Consider the following 18,578-nt stretch of genomic DNA (forward strand, 5'->3'; position numbering starts at 1 on the left):
TTCTATCTTCACCTTGTGAATGGACTAAGACTTAAACATGTCCATGATATTTGAAAATTCGAATTCGATCCGCGTTCATAATTATTTAAAATTAATCGAATACGCATATGATAATTTTCCTATCTGATCGATTATTATCCGATTCATTTAGCAATCCGATGGTAACAAAATGTCTGAAATATATTTGTGTCTGCCTATCCGATTAAGTTACCTTAATGGATTTTGTTTTCTTATTTTTCTAATTTTATAAGTTAAGAAAATATGATTCCTTTTCTAGATTTTCTATTGGCTTAGTTGCTGAATTCTCAAGTCTCAACCCTAACTCTCATCAACAAAACGTATATGATATTATCAGAATCCGTCTGGAAACTAATAGGATATTATGTGAATTCGTCTGAATATAATCGGATATGAATATGATAATGCCACTATCCGACCAAATTTGATCCGTTTACATCCTTACTAAGGGTGTTAATCGGTCTGGTTCTAATTTAAATAGTTCAATATGGTTTGATTCATGTTGTAATTGACAAAAATCGAAGTCGAATCAATTAATTGGTTTCAAGTTTTCAAATCAAAATCGATTACTAATCGATTTCGGTTATACAATTTATTACCGGTTTGATTTCTGTTTTTGTTTTTTGGTTATATATATGGTTCATAATTGATTTTACTAGGTTTGGTTATTCGGTTTAATCAATTTTAGTATGTGTAATCTATTGTATTTGGTTTAACGGTTTGTTTAACCAGTTTTATTCGATTTAATGGTTTATTAGTCTTAAATAGGTTTTTTTTATTTTTTTTATTTTTGTAATAAGTTTTAGGGAAACAGTTTTCTATCCGAGAGTGTGGCCTACACCAACACTCCCATGTGATTATCGCTCTCCTCCTCAAAACAAGGGGGCAGATGTGTCTATTCACATGGGAGTGTTGGGGTAGGCGGACAGAGTTCTTTCTCCCTAAGTTGGAAATAGTTTAAAACCCATGGGTTATAGGTTCATAATTAAAACCGAGACAATTACTTTTTTCATACAGAGATATAAAATTGAAATCGAATCAATTAATAATTGGTTTATCAATTTCGGTATACAAACCCCCCCCCCCCAAAAAAAAAACAAAAACCCAAAATTGAACCAAATCATAATCGGTTTATGAATTTCGATTTAAATGGTTTGCTTTGGTTTTGATAAACTATTTTGAGCTGAAATTGACACCCTTAATTGGAGAACAAGTATACTTCAGAATCTGGTAGTTATTTGATCAGGTTGGTCCAATGAGGGTTTAGGTCTTAGATTACATAAAGTTGAGAAAGGGGAGGGGGGAGGCAAAAAGAATGAATACAAATTGTTGGATGAAAATGGGACAACTAATGTTTAAGAGATAGGTTTTGAAAATTGAATCAAACATCAAGTCACATTTTATCTAAGGAAAGAGAGTATTAGTGTGGATCCCATGACTTATTATATGGAAGAAACCATATTTCCAAAATTATTGAATTGGGGATTGGGATCAATCACACTGGTAAATATTGGGAGATTCACGCTGCCAGTGTGGGGGAATCTCCCACACCATACAATACATTAAAAAGAAAATAATAAATTAAGGGAAAAAAAGGCTACCTAGTCTCTTGGTTATGCACTTGGACATAAAAGTGCACGAAAATACTGCCCTACCCCCATGAAATAAAAAAAACCGCATCTATGTTGATGCTCCTACATGCGCTCCCATCAGCCCTTGCATTGGTGCAAGTGCTACTCAATTAGGCAACGATCTCTTGCCCATAATTAAACCAATGGAAGCAGTTTTCTGTCCGGGAGTGTGGCCTATGCTAGCACTCCCATGTGTCTATCTCTCTCCTCCGTAAAACAAGGGGGCAGAGGTATCTTTTTACATGGGGAGGAGAGAGATAGACTCATAGGAGTGTTGACTTAGGCCACACTCCCAAACAAAGATCTTTTTCCCTTAAACCAATATGAAGAGGTATACGATACATTAGGTACGTGGAAAACTTTTTTCCAATAATTGAAGCCAAAGCAACCTCTGATATACTAAAAGAATCCCTTTCCATTTACCTATTTTATCTAACAAATCAGCATCAACTAAAATCATAATCATAAGTATTGTATTAAACAGTGAGTTATGCAGTAATCAAATCAATTAGTATAAAAAGAGACAAAATAGGTGGTTTTGTGCTAGGCTACCTTCAATCATCCCGTGATTTGGGAAAAAGGTTTTTGGTTTAAAGACTTTAAACTTGAAAGAGAAAGCCGTGAAGCGAAAGTTAAATGGCACGGCGCAGGCACACACGAGATGGGTGTTTAGAGCGTGCCAAGTGTCGCTTGACACGGGACTAACCCATGTCGTCACAAGTTTGGCCTCTCCTTCTCCGCTCTAACTCGTGACCTTCACATAATTGTTTCTTGGACCAAAATACCCTCATTGTCCTTAACCTCCTCCAGTCTTGACTCTGGAGTATTCTTCAGCCTTAAGTCCTTCCTTGACCCTTCCCTCTAATATTTGACTGAAAGGTGCTTACAACAAACTCAAACCAATTTATGAATAACACCTTCAAGCAAGACTATATCCACAAATGGAATCTTTTTCCAATAAGAATATCCCTCAAAGCTACGATAATTATTTCAAGCTTGGGTTGTATTTTCAAATTAGAAATCTGTTCCCTCATCAAAAAAATTAGAAATTTGTTTCATTTAAAAAAAAGGGCTAATGTCTTCTATGCGGCAACGTAACCTGCGCCTAGGCATATGGGCTTGTCATTAGGGGGGTAGGGTGGTCATTTCACCCACCCCCATGTGTCTGGGCGCAGCCTACGCCTTCGGCACAGAGAACATTTGGCCATTAACTTAAATAAAAAGGAATTATCCAAATGTGATTGTTGTAAGATAAAAGGATTTTGCCATGCATTGGATTGAAATCTAGGATTCTAAAAAATTAATATCGACACAAGTAATGTGGGTGTGATGTGGAATCTAATTTAACACCCACACAAAATAGTGCATATGCATATAAGCATGTTGTTATTTTAACCATATGTAGAGTTCGATCACTGTCAAGTCGTGTGACCTCTACACTAGAACGGGGCCAATGAGAGTATGGGTGGATTTTTTTTGTATTTCATAATGAGTGGGGCCATCATTTCGCCCCGAGTGTGGACGCAGGTGCATCATGACCTGGGAGAGATCTTTTTCCCTTTAAAGAAAGATGGGCATGCTAGCGGTATACCGTATGCTAGCACCCTATGTGTGTGTCTCTCTCCCCCTCCCCCTCCCCCTCCCCCTCCCCCCCTGAATGACTCACATGTTGATTGAAACACTTCCCATGTCAAACAAAAGATAGTTAACATTGGTAATCACCCTGACAAACTAAGAAAAAAATTTGGCCTAGGTCAATGGTTCATTATTCTATGTAGTAGTTACCCAAACGACTTCTATTTTTCATAAACAATTTCCCAAAAATAGGAAAAAAAAATAGAAACAGAGATCATGCCAAAGAGGCTTTAAGTCTGGGAACTAAAACATTTATTTTTGTTTTGGGCTTTTATATGGGTAGATTGGGTTGGGTGATCAGTAAAGAAGCTCATCAATTTAATGAAATTTGGATGTCTCCCATTTGCACCTAACATGCATAATGCAATGGCAAACAGAAGATAATGGTGGGTTTTATGGGTAGGTCACAATGTATCACAGATATATATTATTATCCTCTTGGCCGGCTAAGCAATCCACAATAGAAAATTCCAGATAAAAATGGAAAGTTTCCATTTTGGAGGAGATAAGGGCTCTTTCATTAGGATTTAGTTGGTTCATACTCAGCATCTGTTGGCAAATGCTAGCCGAATATTAAACCAGCAGTTTTGTCTGGTTCTTTGAGAGCAATCTGAAAAGCTTAGTGGGCAAAGCAAAACAGATAACACTCACAGTTAGGAGAGGAACCGGACAGGAACCTGAGAGGATAAAGATCTCAAACTTGTCCTGCTAATTTAAATCATAAAGAATCATATTTTTTGTTTTTTTTTTTTTTTTTTGATAAACAATCACAGTTTTTGTTAAGGCATTAAAAACATATCGGGATAGAGTTTCATATGGGGCCTACAACCAATGAGAGGTTAGAAAATGATATCATTCATATGGGGTTTACATAGGACCCACATGATTAGAATATGAGAGAGAAAAGCGTGTGAGTATGGATCCCTACTGTTTATTATGTGAAGAGGGTATAAAGGAATCTATAAGAGGATAGTGTGTAGAAATCTTTTTTCCAAAACAATAATAATGATATTAATTTGTACATCTATGGTAATCACAATTTAAAAGCTAGAGTGCCTGTCTTTAAAATTTGACACCTTCATTTAAGGACAGCAGTAAATATTGCATTAGAGGAATTTTCTAATATTTTGAAAACTTTTTTTTATCTATATATTAAATAATTTTTGAAAATATAACAAGCGATAAAACGGTAAAATTACAAATCTATTGACCCCATAATATGAGCAACTTAATCACGGCTATGTCAAAGCAACAATCAGGTATTGAATGACATTATCAGCCTCCATTATGACATCTTAAAGTTGCATTTAGCCTATACTTTTAAAGTGGTTGAGTGACAAGATAGGCGATAGTGGACCACCAATGTTGATCGAACAAAAATTGATGTAATGGTTGTCAATAACATTCTTCTCAGTCCTTAATCGATCACTTTTCGATGGAGAAAGTTTTTCTACACCGCGTGGGAAGGGTTCAACCATCATCCAAGGGTCTTAAAACATCCCCTATTTGTGAGTGGTTGAATAACATATCTCCCACTATTGCGTGATACCCTTTCTTGCCCATCCGAAAGCTATGGTCATGGGATTCCCTTTCACCATGGCTTGAGGAAATTCAGTCCTTTTTCAATTGTATTGATTCAACTTCAAAGAATTTTTGAGTATGTGTGTGAAGTCCGGATCAGCTCTCCACATGTGGAGAGTAATAACTTTTTTGGGAGAGGGTTCCCTAAAGGCAGCGTGGCCCTTGCGCCAATAAGCTGGCCAATGGGAGCATGGGCAGAAGCATCAATAGTGGCTGGATATTCGATTTTTCATGGGGGTGGGGCAGTCATTTTGTCCTCGCCTATATCTAGGTGTAGGGACCACATTGCCTTTCAGGCTTCTTTTTCCTTAATTTTTCAATATGGTTTCATGGTAACACGCTGGGGTGCAAGTTTGGCTTTTCGGTCTGAACCCGCCTTGAGCCAGAACAAGTTTGTTAAGAAAACAACGCCCAGAATGGCGATTTGCAGAAGAAAAACGAAAACAGAGAGAGCACACACAACGCACAACACAGATTTACGTGGTTCACTTCCAAGATGGAAGATACGTCCACGGCCGAGCAGTAGAACAGGTTTTACTATTTTCTCTAGAAATGTTACAAACCCTCATAACCCTATCTCAAAGAGATAAGAACAATATATAAGAAATCCTTAACCCCAAAAAGTACACAAATGCCCCTAGCCCAAAAATACCACAGGACTGGAATTGGAATCAGGCTTCACCAACAACAAAGTTCTGGGTTGAGATACCCTGGCCTTGAGGGCGGGTTAAGGTTGGAAATATCTGGCCATGAATCAGGGTTGAGTTGGGCTAGGGTTGAGACCTCGGGCTGAGCCCAACTTGGCCCGGGCCCAACCCGACCCTATTGTAAGTTATATTATAAAATATATATTGATATAATATATATATATTATAAACTTTAAATATAACACATATTTTGTTATATAATATATTATATAAAGATTATTAGTGATATAATATATTTATTATAGTGTTATTTTATGTAAAATTAATAATTTTCTCCTCAGCCTAGTCGTTGGCCCATGCATCTCCCTTCCCCCTCCCCATGATCAGGGCCAATCAGGGTCAGTCGAGCCCAACCCTAAGTATAGGTCAAGGTTGAATTTTTCAGGCTCTGATGTTAGGGTGGGGCTAGACCTGGGCCCAACTAAGGGAACTCAGGGTTGTCTGGGGTTTTAGAAAGCCTGGCCCAACCCGACCTTGTTGTAGCCCTAATAACATGGGTCTGTTTTTTCACAAATGCCCCTCTAAACACTCTTAATGGCAACATGAGGGAAATATTTATAGAAACAAAAAGTCATGTGTCATCACAAAACAGCACGTAAAGTCCTAACATAATGAAATCTGATCTAGATTCTGTGTGCAAGCCTTAAGCACTAGGGCTCAAGATTTCCCTTGACTAGTAGGCAAGCTTAAGGACTATGAGCTATTTCAAATGACAAACGTTTTTACCAAGGTTACCAACTTACCATATATAAAGTGAAGCAAAAGGTTGACCATGGCTCCGCACTCAGACATAACATAGGGTGAAATGATTGTTCCACGCCCATGAAAGGTAGAAATTCCGTCTCTGTTGATGCTTGTCACTCTCATTGGTCCTATGCTGATTCATGGGTCATGCTCCAAGACAAAGAACGCAGCCCTAATATTTTATTACTCTAAATTCAATATCCTTCTGTTTCCGCTGGATAGGTCAAGTTCTTGAGCCCCCAGACAAGATTTTTCTTCCATCCCCATCCATGTGTTAATTTATTTGTTTTGTTCATTCTGTCTTTTGCTTAATTCTAAATTCTATTTATTATTTTAATCAACTTAATTTTACCTAATTTTCTCCTTTCGTCGTTTATTGTGTGTGCTTATATATACATATATTATAATAATAAAAAAAAAATAAAAAAAAAGAATAAAGAAAACCAAACAATGGTGGGCTTTAGGTTTGAACAAAAAATCATTGGTTTCCAACAAGTCAAGATGAGAGAGAGAGAAAAGACAAGAGTCCGTTTGTTTTGCACAAAAATAATGAGTTCTACTTTAGTATTTTTGGTCTGTTATGTTTACTCTTAAAAAAAAATAATTTCTATAATAAAATTTGGATCGAGTTTTCCTCCACCTACGTGATTGGGATCCCATTAATAGAGAGGGGTGTGAAAGGGCGGGTATTGGTATCAGGAGGGTGTATTATTTGGACAGTTGAAAATACATGGGTGCAAGCATTGACATACATGGGAGCATATTTTAATGAATTTTGGGTTTTGCAAATTGACACGTGAACAACTAGACATTAAACATCCTATCCCCGATGATTGAAATTGACACATCATCCTATCACATGACACAATTATATAATCAGACCATCTAACTTTATCTGATTGGAACATGAAGTGGCAATTACCACCGCTTAAATCAAAAGATACGCATCTTCCTCCTTTATTTTAGGTCTTACTTTTAATATACTCTCTATATCTATATAAGTACAGTTAGCACGCACCTGCTGTGTCTATCTCTCTATTTCCCTCTTGAAATGACCCCCTGTACCTCTCATATGATTTTCTATCATACACTCCGTTGATTCCACCCACTAGCTTACCGCACACTAGTGATGTGCTTAATCCAGATTTAATGACCTTGATTCAAAATGAATGCTTTTAATCCTGATATTTAGCTTTAATTTCTTTTTTAGTTAGGCTTACTAATTGAAAAGTTTGGTGGGGAAATCGCCTTATCGCCTTATTGGATAAAAGAACACATAATCATGTTTTATGTCCACTAACTTATCCTTAAACAAATCTAATCCTGATAGGCTTTTTGTAAATGCCAGTCAATTCCAATTATGATGTTAAAGGTAGACAAAGATTTGAAAGAGTATTCCTTAGCATTTTCTTATGTCAGTATTGTGTATGTGTGTGTGTGGGATTGAAGACCGAGAGAGATCCTTATCTCTAAAGCATAGCTTTTTTGTTCCTAAATATCAGTATTGGAAAAATCTAATTCGAGCTTGCAACCCAAAATGAGATTTTTATCCTCTCAAATGCGGTGTACTATCTAGTGCACTTCAATTGAGAATCTAACCGTAAAAACATGGGCAGTAATGTCTTTTTATCTTATCAAATATTAGATGTACGGTTGGATTCTCCGGAGAGACGAGTCCAAGTTGCAGAGTTTGGTGGGTTATGGAATTTAATTTTTTAAATGAATGCTTTTGGAAGTATCTTTATGTTCCTTATCAGAGATAATCAAATCATTGTCTGAAACACCGAATCAGAATTAGTTGACTAACCGAGTTTTAAAATCTATTTTGGAATTGATCATAAATGCACTTTGATCTGATTCCCGATCAATTCCAACCCGATTTGACTTGAGGGAGGTCGATCCATGTCCGGTTCCGGGTTTTAAGACCTTGGCCGCTGCTAGATATGAATTGGTTATCCAGTAAGACCATATTTGATCATCTCCTCTTGGTTTTCTACCTTATTAGTACAACAACCGGATTAAATCATGTTCAACCGGAATTAACCTAAATAGACCAGTTCCTGCTTCCTGGTTCAATTTTGTAAACTATATGGACAAAGTTCTATTAAGTAGGTCGGTTTCTGATCCATGATCGGGTTCAAGGTAATTGGAATAATCTGACTATAACCTGGATTTAAATGGACTAATCGACTAATTTAGCTATAAAGGGTCCTTAAATGAGCTATAATCAGACAAATTAGGCTTAGAAAGGCTAAAAATGTCCGGCTATCGCTTGATCATTATATTCGGTTGGTCTCAGTCAGAAAATCATCAGGAGGCTATATTGTATAAGGATTGTCCAATTATTAATCGGTTGGTGCTTGAACTCGACATGTTTAGTAATTAGTTCTGCCGGTTTAAGTTGGGCTTACCGGTGCAGGCCAACTGTTGACGCCTTGACTACAAGTGCATATGAATCTTTTGAATAGGAGGTAATGGATATCCACTTTGGTGAACACAAATTTTGATGAATTCTTTTGTGGGCCTTTTACCTTATGGAGCCTATTGGGCCTAAGGTTATAGCAACCAATGACTTAATTGGGCTTTTGAACTAGTTCTAGAGCTCCATCTTGTTTTACAAAAAATTATCTTATAAGAAACAACAAAATTTTATATGAATGAAAACATAAATCATGTTCTACACAATTTTGGAAAAGTTATAGCCAGATACAGAAACAGTAAAAGGTTAAAATGGAGTTTTAAGGTTCACAAAATACATTTTTACTATTACAGAATGCAATGAGTTTTATTTAAAGGGAGAATGTGACGAGGCAATTTGCCCTAATTCCAAAAAAAACACCTTTCTTGCCATTACAAACAAACAAACATAAACTATTTCTGCAACATGACACGAAAAATAAATTTTATTAATCAGCAAAACTGAGTGTACCGATTAATCTAGCTTGACATAGAGCCACTTACCAGAAAATAAAAACAATAGCCCCCAAACCAAGGTTTTAAAACTCGGAATTAGAAATGAAATCGGTCAGAGAGGATTCAGATCCGAATCGATTTGAATCAGTTTAGGAATCAAGAATTTAAGCTATTTTAGGGTAAAAATTGAATTAGTTCAAATCAATATGGACTAAAATGAAAATGACTAGAAATCAATCAATTCCACCGATCCAATTCTGATTTAGTAAGTGGTAGAAATCGGAATCGGAGTCAGCCGATTCAGAGAATGAAAAACAAAAAAAAAAAAAAACAAAAAAACAGAAAACAACGAAACAAGAGCCAGTCATTTATTAGAGGAGACTTAGATCTTACATCAATTAGATTTAGATTTATACGAGGAAGTAAAGATTACAATCAGGGTTTTAAAAATCAGTGAATTGGAATGGGAATTGGCTGGGACCGATTCCGATTTCTGAATACAACTCAAAATATTTACACCAAGATTTCTCCGATTTCTGCCATTTCAGACCGATTCTAGGATTATTCGACCCGATTCTGGCTGATTCCAATCCCATCTGATTCGAGAATTGGCAGAAACCAATTCCATCACCTGGTTTTAAAACCCTGATTACAGTATAAAGAAGACATACATTTGATTTTAAAAGTTGGAAATACTCATGGCACCAGCCATCACATACCCAGAAACTGATGCCTCGGTGATTAAAATACCCTCCTTTTCTTACCTATTTTGCTCCTCTTTCAGAAAAGAAAAGGAAAAAGAGAGATTCTTGAAGATAATCAAGAGTCGATCGAAGAATATACATGAGGAGTTGCAGAGGGATCACGGCAGTACATTTGTATTTATAGTTGAACCTCCCACAGTTAAAGAGACAAGCTGGCTTCTAGATTGCAAACTTGAATAACAAGCAATGAATAAGGAACAAAATGGAAAGTTTCCTTTTTTTTGAGGAGCTAAGTCAAGCCCTCTTTTATTACGGGCTTAGTTTGTCAATTTTCCAAACTTTACAAAAAAATGTTGACTTTTCAACTATTTGGGTGCCCTGATCTATCATGAAACTCTTTTCTTACCGCACTAAAAGGGTGTCAATCGGTCGGGTGCAATTGATTTTGATTGGGTCTAATCGGTCCCCACCAATTTAAAGTCCCTCACAGTTTTCATCACTTTAGGTGATCGGTCCGCGTAGGCTAGGACATCGATACATTTCTATTCAATTAATCGATTTCTCTGATACATAATTGGGCTCCACTGCTCCAGGTAATAGAAATAATCCACCTATAATCAGGATATAAATAGGCTAATGGACTAATTGGGCTATAAAGGTTCTTAAACATGTCATAAATGGTCCTTAAACGGACTATAATCGGGGTCATTGGGTTTGGTTCGGTTCGGTTTGGGGTCGTATCCCCCAAATTGAAACCAGACCAATAAGATTTAGGCTTAGTTCGGGCCTGGCTATTTCGGTTTGATTCGGTCCCAACTTTGACACCCCTACCTTCTCTCAAACAATAATAATGGCATTAATCTGTATATTTGTAGTTCACTCCATAGTTGGAAAACCAAGTTTTCTTACTTGACTCATCTTTCAATAAAACTTGAGGACTCGGCCTTGTCAAGTCCGGAGACGAGTTGTACTTTTTCTTATTACTTATTGCAATAATTTATTTTATTTATTTATTTTTATTCTGCCTTGTGCTTAATTCTAGGTTTTATTCATTATTTAATCAACTTTAAGTTTAACTAATTTTCTCCTTTTGTCCTTCAGAGTGTGTGTATATATACATATAGGGTAAAAGTAGGGATGATATGTCATAAATCCCTCTTTCCTTATTGTCAGATTTTAAAGAGGATTCCCTCATTCACCTGAAATTGCATTCGAGTAATGTAAGAAACCCTCTCCCATACATATATTATAAGCAAGTGACAAATAATGAATTGTTATACTTCACTAGGCATAGTGCATGCCTAGAAATGCATGCCTAGAAAGACCCACGAGACAAAATAAAGAAGTAAAAAAAAAAGTTTCCAATAAGTCAAGATGAGAGAGAGAGAGAGAGAGAGAGAGAGGTTGGTATACATGTTTTGCTTATTAGTAATCTAATAAATTTCTTTATACCATATAGATAACATTTTTCTACTTGGTCTAACTAGATAAGTTTATGTGATCAGTTTAGAAATCAATCAAGTGGCATGTTGAAAGGGAGCCCAAATTTTATAAAGAAAAAAGTAAATCCTATAATTTCTGTACCCACTTCTTAAGTTTCAGCCCCATTGGAGTTTGCTAAGGCTCCTTTTGTTTTGACAGAAAATCTGAAGTATAGTTAAAAACTAACAAAATAGGGGAAAAGAATGCTACCTCGCCGCGTGTGATGCGTGGCTTCTGTGTCTAGACACATGACCCTGTGAAATGATCGTCGAGCTCCAATGGAAAGGTAGAATCCCCGAAGGTATGGCAGTCATTTTGCGTATCCTGTGTCTAGGTGCAGGAGCCACGTGCTGCATTCTTTCCAAAAAGATATTATCTCTCATACCTACATCTGACTTTTGAATAAAAAAAACTCTTAGGGAAAGAGAATGCTAGCTAGGTGTGTGTGGTGCGCGAGTGCGGATCATGTTCTTGTACAAGTACCGTCCAAAGCCCTCTAGGGTTAGTCACATGGAAATATGGAATCCACTGTGGGACCCACAATAGAAGTGGATTCCATGTGAGTGGCCCTAGAGGGCCTTGGATGGTACTTGTACAAGGACATGATCCGGTCTCGTGGTGCGCTGCCCCTGCACCTAGACATAGGGGCACACGAAAGGACTGCCATGTCCCTGGAAAATTCTGCCTTTCTATGGAGGCACGACGATCATTTTGCATACCCCTATGCCTAGGCACAGGGGCAGCGCACCAAGGTAACATTCTTTCAAAAAAAATAAAAAAATTCAAAGATCTGTGAAAAATATCTTTCCTTCATGATTTTAATTCCTAGGGTTTTGGTAGATTTCCCTTAATTCTCGACAATGGAGTCCATGTCCAATTCTTGGTTTTAATAGATTGTTTGGAGAGCTTTTGCATTCCCTTGGTCAAATAATGATTCCAACCGTAGTGCTACCCATGAATGGATTTACATAATTTAGCTTCTTGGGGAATTTATGCTTAATTATTTAGAGGGAAATAATGTACACATTACCAATAGTGTACGTCATCTCACACTTTCTCTTTTCCCCCATACGGATTATGGACTCCTGTACACAAATCGTGAGACATTTCTTCCCGCGTGTTCATTGGCTTGACGTGGGGTAGCATGCAGACCTCCCTTCCAATTAAATTTAGGGCTGATATTCTCTGTATCGCAATGCAGCCTATGCCTAGACACATGGGTCTGCCATTCAAGGGGCAGGATGGTCATTTCATTCACCCCTATGTGTCTGGGCACAACCTGTGTCCTCGGCACATAGAATATTTGGCCTTAAATTTATTACTATTATTGAATAAGCAACTCAATTCAAAAAAAATAAAAGAGAAGAAAACTCTCTCTATCTATCGTTTTTCTCTACTCATGGTGAAGAGAGAATCTCTTCATCCACCTTTATCTAACACTCTAATTGGATTGGAAAATTTTTAGACCATGAACAATAGGGATGGGAGTCAATGATGAACCCAGTGCATGGTCTGAGTTATCGGTATTGGATTGCCCGTAGGACAATCTCTATCTATATCGCTAACCACCGATCTTGATACTGTATCAATGAAACGGTATAGACCAGGGGTAAAAAGATAAAAATAAAAATCCAATTTTTAAGGAAAACCAGGGCAAACTTGTCAAATACAGGTCGATCAGTATCGATATTATAATGGTTTTGAAGATGACTGATACTTGATCCGATATCTTGTACTAAAACCATGATCCAGAGTCCAATTATAGCATCACATCACTATTGATGAAGAGGTTTTCTCCTCACATGGGTGAAGAAAACTTAATTGAAAGGTAAATGCCCTTTTGTGTGGCTGTGTTTGTGTTTCAATTCTTATTGAGACTTTTCTTTGTTCCTCTTGATACATTAAAATCTAAATGTACAACCAAATTAGAAAGGCAGTGTCAGGTTTTGAACATGCATGATGTTTGATGGTATATGAATTTTGATAGTTATTTGGGGAGGACTACGTTAAATTTTTTGTATAATCAAGAACCTATATCTGTTATGTGCTAAATTGGATTTGACTGAAACTTTGTTAATAGGTATACCCCAGAGTCCCTTGCTCACATGCCGAGGGACAAAACAAAGAATAGAAAAATCGTGAGAGATTCAGTAGTCATCAAAGTACCATGCATGTCAATTCACGAAAGAATATTTGATTGAATTAGACTTTGAAATTTGACAGATGACTTGTCTAAACTCCATACAAGTATGAACAGTTGCATTGGCCATTCAACCCTTCCACAAGGTGGAATTAGGGAAATCTACTATTTATGGTCTTACCATAAATATTCCCATTCTATTTTCTTCTTCAAATACATTGGTAGCTATATCACTCAAATTAGTATTGACATCATGAAAGTGTACTACGGGTGTCAAAGACTAGTCCGAACCGGCTGCAAAACTGGCCCAAACTGAACTGATCCAATATAACCTGGATTGAAGCAAACTGATTCATATTGGATCAGCTTTGGGCAGGGGTATTGCACACCTGAAACCAAATTAAAACCGACTTAACCCAAAACGAAACAAAAAAACAGATGAAAAACCAAGCCGAAATCAAAACCAAACCAAGATAAAACCGATACCATCCCAAAACCCATTAAAAACATATTTTTTCCCAATAATTTTGCATACATACATATGTCAAATTTTCTTCAGTAATAATATATATGTCAAATTGAACCCAAACCAGATCGAAACGAAATCAGACTGATAAGAGAAAATGAAAATCCCAAAACCAAATTGAATAGAAACCAATACTTTCCTTAATCATTTGGTTTCAGGTTCTCATCCTTATCACACCAAAACCAATCCGAGCTCGGCGGCCAACTTTCCTTAATGATTTGGTTTCAGATTCATCCTTACCACACCAAAAACGTTTCTAGCCGACCAATCGACACCCCTAGAAGATTACTATAGCTTGTATTATGGTCTTTTTTTTCTCTTTAATTTTTCCTTCTAGGGTAGGTGGGTAGCGGGGGACCTAAAAATAAAAAGTGGTAAAGCGGGTACTCATGGTTCACTAACATCAAGTTGAAATTTTCTTCCTAAGCTCAGGTTATATCAACATCCTTGTACACAAGTTGCCAGATGCTCCAGAATCCTCACAGAAACAATAAAACGATCTATACCAACTTGACAATGACACTAGATGATACATTCTTGGCATTTGGGTTCTTGGAGGGGTTGAAGGCTTTTTTTAAACAAGTGGTATCCATGTCATCTCTGATGCCATGGCTTTCAGACTCCAATCTACCTAACTAAATTCTCAAAATTAAGGTAAAGAAGACAAGATTGGACTTTAGATTAACTATACACTTATTAAGCAATAAACAAAGAAAAGCTGGAATTAATATAAAAGCCATTGCTAGGGTCCATTTATATAGGTAGTTACTGCTTTTTGTAACAAAAGGAGGAGCAGAGTGGTTTAATAACAATATTGTGTGTTTCCTCTTGCCTTCCATACTAAGAATTCTCAAACCCTGATGTAATAGACTAATGGAGTGATACTACTAAGAGAAGCCAAACCATAATGGTCTTCATAGTGCAAACCCACCAAACTGACCCCTTTCTTTCCCTCAATAGTCAATAGCAAGCAACAACATATTTTTCAGTTTCTCATTTGCACATTTTCTTGGTCTTCTTGTTCCTCTCTTCTTTTCTCTTGTTAGGTAAGTAGCAATAAGATCACAGATGCAATGTGGGCCATTGTGTGATTTGTGAAGGCTGATTTCGATCCAGAAAGTGGCTCAGAGTATCTTCGGTGGATCGTTTCGGTCTTGAATCGAGCTCGGATGACCTGAAAAGTGCATACATCACCGCCTTTGACCTTTGGTGGTCAGTTGTGTAGGGCTCGTCAAGATCTTTGAAACGATATGTATTTCGATGTATGTTCAGTTTTGATCTGACCCTGACCGGGTGGTCATTTTTGGGTTCTAGGGCCATTTCTGCATTTTTTTTGGGTTAAGGCTTCTTTATGAAGTGTTCTTATCTCGTTGAGAGGGTAAGGGGTGAAAGTTGAGGGTTTGTAATATTTTAGAGATAGTGAAATTCGTTCTGTTGCTCGGCCATGGATGTACGTAGCTTCCCATCTTTGGGGGTGAACCACGTAAATCCTCTCTGTTATGTGTTTGTGTTTTGTTTCTTCTCTTTCAATTTTTCATGTTTTTCTACAAATCGCCACTTCTAGGCGTTGTTTTTCAACACATTGTTCATATGAGCCAAAGATTTGACTAAAAACATAAAAAATTACAGCAAAAATTTGACCATGGAAGATCTCTGCCAAAGGGTTGTCAACCAGCCTCTATTCCTAGAAACAAAAACAAGAATGATCTTAAATAAATAGACATTCTGTTTGCCTCCACTATAAAAGATTCTGATCTTGTCTACAAATTATAAAATCTTGCAACATTGTACCTTCAATTATTAATATAACAATAGTGAATCATCTTAATCTACTTAAGTAAATGATTATATCTCTAACTTATTATCTAAATTTTCAAACTAAGGAAGAAAAGATTCAATAGAATATAAGAGAAGAAAGCACATTGTCCACATTTCTCTATCAAGTAATTCTAAGTCTAAGAAGGTTGCTGAGCAGAGTAGGAAACCTTTTTTCCATTTGAACATCTACAAAATTCTTTTCATCTAAATCTTTCACAACAGTATGTCAAAGTCCAAGATTTATCACACCAAACAATGTGTCCTTTCAAATTCTCTATAAATACAGCAAGCCTTAAGTGTTTCACCACCACCAGCACCTTTCATTTCTCTGTTTCTGTGTTGCTTAACTTTGTTTGTCCTAAAATGGATTTTTCGAATTCTCTCAAGCCTTTTGCTTTCCTCCTTGTCTGTTTGCTTCTCTGGCAAACTCAAACCGATGCAGCAACATGCAGTGATTGCTTCACTCAATCAAGGGCAGCTTACTACCCAAACTCTGAAGAGAATGGAACAGAAAGTAAAATAGAATCAAAAACCCGAAAAAAACCCAGAACTGCTTTAATATTCTGATTAGTGATTAGTACATAGAAATTAAGGTTCTAATTTTATCTTTTTCTTATTGAATTGCAGCTGGTGCATGTGAGTTTGGATCATTTGGAGCAACAATCAATGGTGGAGATGTATCAGCTGCATCTGATCTCTATAGAAGTGGATTAGGTTGTGGTGCCTGCTATCAGGTGAGATGCACAAATGCTAAGTATTGCTCAGACAATGGAGTAACTGTAGTCATCACAGACAGTGGCTCAAGTGATCACACAGACTTTATACTGAGCAACCATGCCTTCAGCAAGATGGCTCAGACCAAAGATGCAGCTGCTTCATTACTAGCCCTTGGTGTTGTTGATATTGAATATAGACGGTAAGCCATTAGAACCCAAAATCCAAGTCTTTAAATGCTTGGCTGAACCCATGAGATGTTCTATGCTTATAAACAGTTTGGGCTTCTTTTTGCAGTGTTTCATGTAGTTACCCAAACCATAATATTACAATCAAGATTGATGAGAACAGCAACTACCCCTATTACCTAGCCTTTGTTATATGGTATCAGCAAGGCAACAAGGATATCACTGCTGTGCAGCTCTGTGAGGTGAGGCATTTCTTGTTCTAGTTTTTTGGTAAATTGAGTTTCTTCATCAGTTTCTCAAGCAACTTTACTCAATCCTCCTATTGGGATTTGGGTTGAAACAGGGCTAGGTTGGGTTGGGTTTTTTAAAACCCCAGCCTGACCCTAATCCGGCCCTAAGTTCGGGCTGAGATATCGTGGCTTAGGCCCAATCCTCTCAGCCCAGCCCAGCCTGGTCTTGATTAACCCTGACCAGGCTGGGCTGGCCCTGATCGATCCTGGCTAGCCCTGTTTTTTTTTTAGCCATTTGTGTCCTAATGTGCACTAAAAAGAAAAGGAAAAAAAAAAATAAGACAACATCAACATCAATCATTCTTGAAAGTAATCCTAAAGGCATCATGGTCAGATTGAGCCAGGCCCATTTCACCCCGAGGCCTCACCCCAAGGCTTCAGCCCAAGCCTGCCCTGCAGGCTGAAATGCCCACCCAGGCCCTGTCCGGGCTTAGGTTCACAGGGCCAAACTTACACCCCTACAACTAACCTAGTTGTATTTACATTAATCAAATCTTTTGATATATGCAGACTCAAAATTATTCATGCAAGCTGTTGGATCGGAGTCATGGAGCAGTTTGGTCGATTACCCCGCCGCCAAGCGGGCCGCTGTCAATAAGGATGCTTTTAAGTGGCAGTGATGAAGGAGATGAGACATGGGTAGTTCCTGATAATAACATACCACAGGACTGGAAGGCTGGAGCCACATATGACACTGGAGTACAAATAAATGTATGAACAAGCGGAAACAAATATGGCCCTCTCAAGCTATTGATGATCAATGTCCTTATAATTCTTGTTATATTCTACTTTTGCTATTCTTTCTTCCTTTTGTAAGGTTGGTGTAGGAAGTCTTTAACCTTGATTGTATTCATATTTAAAAATAATAATAATGTGAGATTATGGCTAATAAATACATGCATTTCCCCTTTCATAAAATCGCTTGCATCACTTGAAATTTCATATAAGGTTTGCTGTTCAGATATTAAAAAAAGGGTTGTACCTAGTGCACAAGGCTCCCACGTTTAGCAGGGTTTGGGGAGGGTCTAATGTACGCAGCCTTACTCCTGTTTCCAAAGAGACTGTTTCCAAGATATTGAACCTGTGACCAAACGTTCAACAAAGTTTGCTGTTCAGATAAAATTACTATGAATTCAAACAGATTCTTTAACAGAGGTTTCAACCAAGTCTTTGATAGAGTCAACTGACAATTCAGATTAGGAATTCATTGGATCTTTACCGGTTAGTAAGCAAGTCATTGATTAACATAAGCAGATAAAAATTAGGATCTAATCTATAAGTTGCATGCAATGCTGACAAACTTTAAAAGGATGGGATGATTAAATAAGCATGACTTTATGATGACAACTACAGAAATTAAGCCCAAAAAACCAGGGAAAAGCTATTTAAACTTCTTAGACTACAAACAAATCTACAACCTAATTGTGTTTAACAAATCCAAAAGAGAATAGACGGTGTAAGATATTTTCAAAGGTATAATAGGTTTC

The 18,578-nt window shown here is 37.2% G+C and overlaps 1 protein-coding gene and 1 long non-coding RNA gene across 2 annotated transcripts in view; both read left to right on the forward strand.

Annotated features, from left to right (window-relative positions):
- The window catches only part of LOC122664436, an 87,191-nt gene that overhangs the window by 8,481 nt on the left and 60,132 nt on the right, over positions 1–18,578 (forward strand). The window contains exon 2 of the long non-coding RNA XR_006333335.1: positions 18,543–18,547. This is a non-coding gene — a long non-coding RNA (uncharacterized LOC122664436). The remainder of the gene's footprint in view (positions 1–18,542; positions 18,548–18,578) is intronic.
- Positions 16,218–17,830, forward strand: LOC122664434 (expansin-like B1). The gene is made up of 4 exons (XM_043860245.1): positions 16,218–16,413; positions 16,527–16,815; positions 16,911–17,043; positions 17,602–17,830. Exons 1-4 carry the CDS (start codon positions 16,263–16,265, stop codon positions 17,806–17,808), a joined length of 780 nt encoding a protein of 259 aa, XP_043716180.1. The 5' UTR covers positions 16,218–16,262; the 3' UTR covers positions 17,809–17,830.

The sequence above is a fragment of the Telopea speciosissima genome, chromosome 6 (genome assembly GCF_018873765.1).
Source record: "Telopea speciosissima isolate NSW1024214 ecotype Mountain lineage chromosome 6, Tspe_v1, whole genome shotgun sequence".
Lineage (NCBI taxonomy): Eukaryota > Viridiplantae > Streptophyta > Magnoliopsida > Proteales > Proteaceae > Telopea > Telopea speciosissima.

What these genes read in the sequence shown, in the direction of transcription:
- LOC122664434 (XM_043860245.1), top strand. Translation starts at nt 16,263, where the DNA reads ATGGATTTTTCGAATTCTCTCAAGCCTTTTGCTTTCCTCCTTGTCTGT. An exon ending in TGAAGAGAATGGAACAGAAA is followed by an intron (nt 16,414 to 16,526) that starts GTAAAATAGAAT and finishes ATTGAATTGCAG; the next exon opens with CTGGTGCATGTGAGTTTGGA. An exon ending in CTGCTGTGCAGCTCTGTGAG is followed by an intron (nt 17,044 to 17,601) that starts GTGAGGCATTTC and finishes TGATATATGCAG; the next exon opens with ACTCAAAATTATTCATGCAA.